Here is a 10,160-nt window from a genome sequence, read left to right on the forward strand (position 1 = left end):
TAGAAAACAAAAACAAAAAAACAAACTAAGCAAACACCTAGAACAGGAACAGAATCGCAGAAACAGAGACCACATGGAGGGTTATCAGCAGGGAGATGGAGGGGGGGAAATGGGGGAAAAGGTACAGGGAATAAGAAGCATTGATGGTAGATACCAAACAGACAGGAGGAGTTTGAGAATAGTATAGGAAATGTAGAAGCCAAAGAACTTATATATACGACCCATGGACATGAACTAAGGGGAGGGGGAGAACAGTGGTGGGAAGGGGGGTGCAGGGCAGCAGGGAAGAAAGGGGGGAAATGGGACAACTGTCATAGCGTAATCAAAAATATATATTTAAAAGGAAAAATAAAGAAAAAGGAGTGGATGGCTAAGCATCAGATCCAAGTGTAACATATATAGTGTTTCAGCACTGCCATCCATTCACAGCGAGCGGTAGCAGTAGGTAAACTTTTTACTTAATTATTAGAAATAATGAGTTTGGGTTCCAAAATATTTTTCCAATTTAGATGCTGTTCTTTTTTGTAATTGTTATTGTTTCAAAAATAGCCTCCTTCTTTCAGAAGAGGTAATTCTTTAAATCCAGTTCACACAAGGGGATCTGGAAGACACAGCGAGTTGAAAATGCAGTGCATTCAGCAGCACGACGTCTTCTCACTGTGTGTTAGGCTCTGAACAGGCTGCGGGTACTACCTCAAGTCTAGGAGCCATTATTTAGTTTTTGCCAAGTTTCCTCTCCAAACACACATCTAAATCCACCACACCTTAAACACTCTGTGGACTTTCAAACCTCTCCCAGAAACTTTTGAGTGGGTTTTTGCTAGGGGTTTGTTGACATCGTTCCAACAAACCGGTTGCAAATGCGACTGCCAAGAATTTTTGAATAGGGTCTGATTCAAAGGAAACTTGACTTATAATTTAGAAAATATCAGCCCTCTCCTCCTGGTCTGATGGCGCAAACTTCGAGGAGCAGGGGGCTCACCTACCCAACTCCATATCCTCACACAGTGGGCCTTGGGGTAACTGAGTAGCTGATATGCTTGGGGAGTCACGGCATTTGCGGGGTTGCCTGGCAATCAGGTGTGTTATGGCTTCTTAATCTCACAGTGCAACAGCAACAACGTGGTCTGGGCTGTGTGTTGGGGACTATATAAGAGTTTACATAAATTTATTTAGTTCTCACGCGACGGCTCTGTGACGTAGGTACCATTTGCTCCCATTTTATAAGAAGGCAACTGAGGTTTGAAGTGCACACCTGTGAGCAATAGAGCCAAAAGGTGAAGACAGACCCTCTGAATCTGTACCCGCGCTCTTAACCATCAAGCTGCCTCCCTCCAATAAGTCCATCATCCCTGGAAAACCTGCCAGCTCTTAGGCATCACAGTTCTAGGCGTCCAGCGACGTGGCCCAGGCCTTCCTGACCCTCCGTGGGACGCAGGCGGGTCCCGGTCCCCGAGACACGTCTCGCCCGCCTGTGTAGGTCAGGAGGTGCCTGCTCTGGCTGATCCCCTGCGTTCCCGGCAAGGGGGGCGGACAGGCGAGCGGGCGGGGCCCGGGTCTCGCCCGGGTCGGAAGCCGGAGCGCGCTGCGGGAGCCGTCAGCGGGAAGCGGCGCCGCCCAGACCGCGCTGGGCAGGCCGGGCAGGCGAGGCGGGGTGGGGCCGGCCCGCGGGAGGGAAAGGGGAGGCGGAGCGGCCTGGAGCCGCGCGAGGCGAGCCCGGCTGCAGCCGTCGTGCACCTAACGCGCGATGGGGCTGGAGACGGAGAAGGCGGACGTCCAGCTCTTCATGGAGGACGACTCCTACAGCCGCCACAGCTGCGTCGAGTACGGCGACCCTGAGAAGTTGGCGGACTCCGGCCCAGATCGGGATCCGAACCGGCTCAACTCGAATCTTAAGGTGAAGCCTGCGGTGGGCCAAATCCCGGGGCGCAGAGTAGTCCAAACCCTCGCCCAGTCTGGGGATGCGGTGTGCCCCCTCCACTCCAATCCCAACCCCAACCCCCACCCTCACTGCTGGGCCAGGAATCTACCAGCAGCGGGGTCGCCTGCGAAGCCAGGAATTCTTAGCCAAATTCCTGTGGGCCAACCGTGACCCTAAGAGAAAGTGGGGGACCCCAGCCAAGTCCTTCTTTCTTCTTCCGCCCTGAGACCCCTGGCCCCCAGGGCGGCAGATTGGGTGACAGTTAGGATCCCCGAGTCTTGTCTCCGCAGGTGGGCTTCGAGGACGTGATCGCAGAGCCCGAGTCTACGCACTCCTTGGACAAAGTGTGGATCTGCAGTCATGCCCTCTTTGAAATCAGCAAATACGTGATTTACAAGTTCCTGACAGTGTTCCTGGCTATCCCCCTGGCCTTTGCTGCGGGAATTCTCTTTGCCACCCTCAGCTGTCTGCACATCTGGTGAGAAGGGGCACTTGGGGTGGGCCAGCTTTCTGAAACATAGGAATGTACTTTGACGCTTGCCCCCTGTTCTCCCCTTCTGCCAGGAGGGCTTATAGGGGGAAGAACTCACATCAGCTCCTGATAAGGTAGTAAGAATGGGAGGCAAGACAGTGTGCTTTCTTTACAATCATAGTTTGGGGGTGGGCGGGGGAGAATCATGGGTGGAGTTAGGAGTTTAAACAGAGGAAGGAATGTCACTCTGTTCTCGAATATGATTTTCCTTTGAACCTTAAGGCCCAGCAGACTGGAGGTGGAAACCTGGAGGCCATGTTTCTTGCCACAGGCTGCTGCTCTCTTAAGACTGTGTTCTGACTTGTGCCTGTGGATTTGGGCAGGGCTCTCATTTTTCTTCGTCACCTTTTGTTCAGTCACCACCTGTGCTTGGGGTAAAACAAAACTGAGTGATCTCTGAGCAGAATGCCAGTGACAGTATCACTGGAGAAGAATGTAAGACAGAGCTGGTTAAGCAGTGTTGTGGAGGGGCTGCTCCAGCTGTGCCAGGGGCAAATGGCAAGGATAAGACCAAATGAATGGAAACTCCAACCTCAGGGAAATGGAATGAGAGGGCCTCCAAATTACTTCTTCACCTATAAGGAACAACTCTAAAGGAAAATAAATATAGAACCTACTGGACATTGGTAGGATGTTTTGAGTAACTTTATTCACACTCAAAATACATCATAAAGTTTTGGAAGGTAGTTTTTAGGTATTAAAATTTTTTTAAAGGAATATGTCATATTTTACTACAAAGTGTGGTGTTGTTTTAAAAGATGTCCACTTTATTCCTAGAAGAAGAACATTGAGACCATCCATAGTACAGCAACAGTCACCAAGCTTGAGCTTTAGGGCAGTGCTTGGGGAAATGCAGAACCCCAGGCACCTCCACGTCTTTCCTAATCACGTTACCCGGTATATGGTACTGCTGCACCCTAACTTGCAGTGTGTTCTTTGTTAGAAGTTACAAAACTTTTCTCCATTTCCCTGTTTCATCTGAATCAATTTCTTTAGTCAGTTAGCTAGCTGTCTAGTTCAACCAAAAACATTTACTGAGTGCTTACTTTATGCAGGGCCCTGGGCCCAGGATGACTGAGATGCAGGATCTGTCTCAGCTTCCTCACAGCCAAGGAGAGCTGGCTAGGTATAGAGGAGGATGCTGAGAAAACTCACTTAAATCTGTTGAGGAGGAGAGAGGACAGGGAAGGCTATGTAGAAAAAAAAGTTTAAAAAGATTAAAGAAAAATTCACCAAATATTTAAAGGATAAACAATGAACATAATTAAACAACTGAACTTATGATGGAAATGCCAAAAGACTGCCATATTAGCATGTTAATGAACATTAACACATGGATCTTTTTTAAGATAATCTAAGTCAACATATAAAATTTTGCATTTCTAGTTAACTAAAACCAGTCATCTAACCTCTGTGTTAGTTTTCTCACTTTCAAAATGTGAAAAACTGAGTGACCCATAGAGCATATTGTGAAATGTTGGCTATGAAGCTATTTGGAAATACAAGGGGGAACCAAAAGAAACAACAGTTATCTTCTTGAGAATGGGGCCCTTGTGATACAGGCTTCTCCAGCTACATGAGTGTTCTAGGGACCTATCAGTATCGGTATACCAGCTGGTGGTGTTGTGAGAGGTTATGTACGGCTTCAGTGAATTTTTTTTGAAGACTCTTTCAACGCAGTTTACCCATTTCATGATGGGTTATTTATGAGCACACCTGTCCACACTGGGCTGTGTTCAGCAGTTTTTGACTAAAAAAATGGCATGACACCACCCCCGAACCCCACCCTCCCTATTCACCCAATCTTGCCCCAGCTAACTTTTTTTGTTTCTCAAGATGAAAAAAGTCCTCAAACAGAAAAGTTTTGCCTATGTGGAACAGGTGATACAAAAAATGGTAGAAGCACTAAAAGGCATCAAAATCAATGAGTTCAAAAACTGTTTTGAGGAGTGGAAAAAAAACATCTAGATAGATGTATTGTATCAAATGTAGAAGTTTAAACATGTAAGACTAAATACACAATTTTTAATAAATAAATTCCATTTTTTGTGGCTCCCCCCTCATATAGAGTGCCTTGTTTATAGTCAGCAAAGCTAGGTTTCTCTAAAGCACTTGTGGAAGAATTGAAAACAAAAGGTTTTCATTTTCTAAGTGCTGGAAAGATATAAGTAAAACTACAATTAACCTAATGATGCTTCGCTCCACCTGGCTGTCCTGAGAATGATAGGTGTTTTTGTGTAGTGCTTCCAATGATGAATCATCAAACCACTTGGTTTTCAGCCACATAAAATGTATTATTTAACGTGAGCAGTTAATGTCCCACATGAATGCAGTTTTTCAAATTGTATTCATGTGAGACATTAACATTTAACCATAATACATTTGTCTTCAGACAGCTGTCATTGCAAGTAGAGGAATAACTTCAAGCAAAAATGCTTAAAATTAGTTTATTACTTGATAAAATAGATTTATCATCGGTGGACTATAAGATGTAAGAATGGATCAAGAAGAGACCTTAGAGAAGAGCAAATCTGTCTGCGTAAACTTTCTCTCTTTCTTTCTCTCTTTTTTTTTTCTTTTCTGGCAGCATGTGTGTGACCAAAGCTATGAAAACATGAAGTAGTAGGTCTTCCAACTACTTCACATCATCACAATGGATCTGATTTTAAAGTCTTTAAACAAACAAATAACAACAAAAAAAAATACCATCAGCTCAGTCTGGTGGTGGTGTATCCTAGGCCAGAGCACAGGTCATTAGGATCCAGGGAATTCATTTGATTTTACACCACAGTCAAACCTAGATAGCCACCATTTGCCAACTACCAGTTATTTATTGGCCATAAGTAAATCATACCAAAAAAGTATGGCTAGAGCTCCCTTACCTATTATTTTCTCTGGGATACAATTCAAATACCTGGTTCCACCGATGGGAATGCTGTAGTAGCAGTCTCGTTTTCCAAAATATTTTTTAATGTAGTAAATTGCTATGACAATGCAACATGCCTGATACTATAGTTAATTAAAAAAAACTAAATAAAAGTGTCTATACTAGGGGCTTTATTATCCAGTGGAGGAATATATAATCTTATAAATTATAAGTTTTCTTTAGGAAGGGTTTGTTTGGCCACATTGAGCCTCAGTCAAGTTTTTAGCCATTCCAAATTGCCTGGAGTTTCTGAAGGGGTACTGTTTGGGATGCTGAGGAAACTGTTTGTTTGATATCAGAGGATCATTGGATCCTTTGATCCAAAGTGAGAGAACAACAACTTACAGTAAATAGCATTAAAATGATTTCACCATATCCTATGGACTGAAGTCCTCAGCCGTTGTCTGTTGCAGTTGGCGGAAATGGAAAATCCACTCTTGCCCCAAGTTTATTCCCTCTTAGGACATGGACATCTAACAAATTTATGGGGGTAGAAAATTCTTAGCTTAAATTATATTCTGAGTGAAGTGGTTTAAAACTTTCTGATCTAAACTTGTCTTATAGTATATCAATTTGAGATTATTTTGTTAAAATTGTTTTCGTTATTCTGACTTCAGAATGCTTCCATTTATTATGAATTATAATGACAGCACCATTTGGACATTTCAGTGGCATATAATAATGTAAATCCTGATAGCTAGTCTGTAAGATTTCCAGTTTATGGTTTGATTTATAGTGATTTACCCAAAGCCACACATAAAATGAGAAACATAATGGAATAAGAAGTCGAAAGTTGCCGTCAGGTTTCCACTTAACTATTTAGCACTGAAACACCTAGTAACTAATTTTCTTTAAAGATTGCTTCAAGCCCTGGTGGCTCAGTTGGTCGAAGCTTTGTCCATAACCAAAGGGTTGCAGGTTCGATTGCTGCCTAGATTGGGGGTTTGGTCCCAGGTCCAGATACATAGGATCCCTGGTCCAGGTGCATATGGAAGGCAGCCAATCAATGCTTCTCTTTTGCATCAATATTTCTCTCTCACCTTTCCTCTCACCCTCTCTCTTTCTAAAAAAGCAATTAAAAAATGTCCTCAGGTGAGGAAATAAATAAATAAATAAATAAATAAATAAATAAATAAATAAAAAGATTGCTTCAAGTCTTTAGCGCTCAGAACAAAACACAAGATAAATATAATCTGGGTAGTAAACAGCCAGTATGAATAATTCAGTATTCTAAAAATATCTCAGACAATTGCCTGATCTCCCTTCACTTTGGACTAAGTACAACAGACCTTTATTTACGTCACATTTTAATAGCAAACCAAGAAATTCAATGTTACTTCCTGGTGCCCACCCATGTAATGAAAAATCCATTGAGGTTACCAGCAAGGCCTGAGAATTCACAAATACTTGTGTGCTCAAAGAGCAGTACTATAACGGGAAATATTATTGAGAGGAATATAGGAAAACCAGCCTGAAGAATAAAGAATATGCAGTTATCTTAAGAGAAGGCATATGTGTGTGTGGTGGGGGTGGGGGTGGCGGTGGCGGGGAAGGCAGACAACTGTACTTGAACAACAATGAAATTTAAAAAATGGAAAAAAAAGAAAAGGCATATGAAAAAATAATTTCAGCTGTCTAGTTTTTCTTGCCTAAGAGTTCTGACATAATTGCAAGGCTCTTTTAAACTATGCCACACAGCCCTTTTCAGTATATATAGTTATTATGAAAAATTACAAATATAAACCATAACAGAAGGCTAAATTCACTTCACCTCAAACATTTACTGAGGGTTAATGATGTTCTCAAAGAACTTCCATTCTGGTAGGAAAGACATATATAAGCATCTAGTTATGATACATTTTGATAATTTTGAGGATCCAGAAGTTTCAGTATGCTAGAAGCGCACGCACACACACACACACACACACACACACAAAAGTATCTGACCCTGCCTGACCCAAGGGGGAGGGAAGTAGAATTTGGCAACAGGAAAGGCTACCAGGAAGTAGAACCACAGGGAAATATGTAGAGTTAGGCAAGTTAGTATTTAGGGGCAGAGGTCAGATAAGTTTACTATTTGATTTTTTGTTTTACTGATTCAGATAGCATGCCACCAATGGAAACAAGATTACTGCTTATCATCTACGTGCCTGTTTATTTTTTAAGCAATATATCGTCTGTGCATCTTATCACTATGTGGGTCACTGCATTTATTTGTTTCAAAAGTTCAACCAAATTCAGGTGAATTAGGCCATCCATTCTATCTTTTCACAAATGTGCAAGAGTCAGTGGCCTTATTTGCTAACAACCAATAATCCTTACATCTCTCTTCCTCCATTCCAGGATTATAATGCCTTTTGTAAAGACCTGCCTAATGGTTCTGCCTTCAGTGCAGAAAGTATGGAAGAGTGTGACAGATGCTGTCATTGCCCCATTGTGTACAAGTGCAGGACGCATCTTCTCTTCTGTCAGCTTGCAGCTGAGCCATGACTGAACACTTGGCCCCCAGGTCTGGAGATTTGGATACTGTAATACTTCTTTGTAAAGATTTGCCCTAATAAACGCACTGCTGTTCTGTTCATTCCCCAACTGTTCTACATAAGAAAACTATTAAGATGGGCAAACCACATTTAGAAATGTTTATTGGCAAGTCTTTTCAAATAATGCTTTTCTAATTAATAACAAGGCTTTCATATCTACCTTTATAACCAGAACTAAACAATAGATTGGCAACACTAATTTTAAAGACAGATACTTTTTGCTTTAGTACAAATGTATACATTTTATCATGATGAATTTATAATGATCAAAGGACATTTCCCTCAAATACTACAATGGTTTTATCTACAACTGCACATAGAAATATGGGATTTTCTTACTTTTTTACTCTGGAAGTAATACTTTTAAATTACCTTTGCAGGTGATGGGGACACTTAGCAATAAGATACACAAAGAGCCTAGAAAGTGCAGTAATGAAAGCATACAGTGGTGATGAGGCTATCAAATATAATAAAATAAATGTGAAAATAGATTCATGCAAATGTGTTCCTTTAGATAAGGTATTATTAATCTGTAGTCCTATTTAACGTTTCCATTTTACTGTATATTTTGTACTTAATGTAAATGTTGCTCTAATCAGATTGCTTTAAAGCACTTTTATTATATTTGTGTTCTTGTTGAGGTAATATATACAGAGAGTAAATATATCTCCCACAAGGAACTTCATTTCTGAGATGCACTGTCTTGATTATGTAAACATATGTATCTTCTTTGGGAAGAGAATGTAGAAGAGTAAAATACTGGCTTCTGTTTCTAACTTTTCCAAGCAAAATCATGAAATGTTTTATAACTAATGTTTATCTGGCTGGGATTTTAAAGTAATCTGTATCTAATTCTTATTTCGTCTAGGAGATAATTTCTCTCTTATACTTAGAAATTAAACCTGTATGCTGCAATTCCTAATTGGTGCTATTTAATAACATTTTACAATAAAGCCTATTTCTGACACTTAAGTACAATTTCAACTACAGTGACTCACGTAGAGAGACTTCCAAGAAAGTTGTCAACTTGTTGGGTCCGTGCCACTGAACTATTATATATAAATTAAACACTAACAGCTATAAACTTGCAATATATTGTCTAATATGGGTTTTGTTACACAGTATGGAATTATTCTGATCATTATGAACTGTAGAATCCTACTCCAATGTTATAAGTTGCTGTTGTTTTAAAAATCTCATTATTCCAAAATTATTGTATATACAAAGGATATCTATGATGTGAGTGGTTGCTATAATTTACAAATCTTAAAAGTGTAAAAATGCGAAAATTTGAGAGTTACTATAAGAACCAGAATTAACATGCCTTTGAATACATTCATAGATGGCAAGTCTTCATTCAAAGATTAATTTTATTTTTCCAAATTGCCAGAACTGGTGAGATAAAGGATGATTAAACTGGAATACTATTGGAGACCAAAGCAAATGAATGATTAAATTATGAAATTGGTATTTTACTGAAAGTAGCCTCAAAAGAGACTTTTAAAACTGTCTCAGGCCATTATAACAACTTTAGAAAAGACCCTCATGATCATTACCTTAAAATGTGCCACTCGTTTAACTGTTTAGATTTTATAATGTAGTCAATAATCAGGCCCGTAACTTTATAACTATGCCTTGTATTGAAAGTGTTCTTTAAAAATATTTGGACATGTTAATTGGCCAAAGCATTTGATTAATAAAATATCTATTTAAATAAATCATGAGTTTCTATCATTTAAAAAAACTCGGCAAGTTTTAAAGCCAAAATACATACATGTAGTCATATAGCAAATAACTTTTAACCAATGATATATATGAGCACCTTGTTTCTCAATAGCATTGAATACTTTAAAAATGAATTTTTATTGAGATTTGCCATTAACTATTTTAAAGACTGGAATGTGGTGCCAAGTGGACCCAGGTTTCATGTGCAAACAGGTTTGTTCTTTCAGTGAGGTGCGGGTAAGAGGTAGGTGATGAGGAGACTTTCCCAATGTCCGTAATACACTTTCTAAAAACCCATAGATGCATTAATTGTTAGTCTTACATTAAATGTAGAATTCATCAATAAAGAACCCTTTCAAACTAATTTATGTTATTAAAAACTCATAGCAGATTTAAAAATACATGAGTTATTGCTTATTCAGGAATGTATTGGTGAAAATGATGAATGGGTGATTTAATTCTTTGTTTTCCCAACACTTAAAGGTGCTCCCTAGTAATTTTTCTATCATTTGATAA

General features: G+C 40.1%; 1 protein-coding gene across 1 annotated transcript; it reads left to right on the forward strand.

Moving 5' to 3' along the window:
- The first annotated feature begins 1,623 nt into the window (after nucleotides 1-1,623).
- Nucleotides 1,624-9,472, forward strand: CAV2 (caveolin 2). Its single transcript, XM_024555376.4, has 3 exons — nucleotides 1,624-1,897; nucleotides 2,212-2,399; nucleotides 7,723-9,472. The coding sequence occupies exons 1-3, from the start codon at nucleotides 1,748-1,750 to the stop codon at nucleotides 7,871-7,873; spliced, it is 489 nt and encodes a 162-aa protein (XP_024411144.1). The 5' UTR covers nucleotides 1,624-1,747; the 3' UTR covers nucleotides 7,874-9,472.
- The last annotated feature ends 688 nt before the right edge of the window (nucleotides 9,473-10,160 follow it).

The sequence above is a fragment of the Desmodus rotundus genome, chromosome 6, assembly GCF_022682495.2.
Source record: "Desmodus rotundus isolate HL8 chromosome 6, HLdesRot8A.1, whole genome shotgun sequence".
NCBI lineage: Eukaryota > Metazoa > Chordata > Mammalia > Chiroptera > Phyllostomidae > Desmodus > Desmodus rotundus.

Excerpts from the sequence above, each read along its gene's own strand:
- CAV2 (XM_024555376.4), top strand. The coding sequence starts at position 1,748 with ATGGGGCTGGAGACGGAGAAGGCGGACGTCCAGCTCTTCATGGAGGAC. Across the intron at positions 1,898-2,211 it reads GGCTCAACTCGAATCTTAAG|GTGGGCTTCGAGGACGTGAT; the intron begins GTGAAGCCTGCG and ends TTGTCTCCGCAG. Across the intron at positions 2,400-7,722 it reads CTCAGCTGTCTGCACATCTG|GATTATAATGCCTTTTGTAA; the intron begins GTGAGAAGGGGC and ends CCTCCATTCCAG.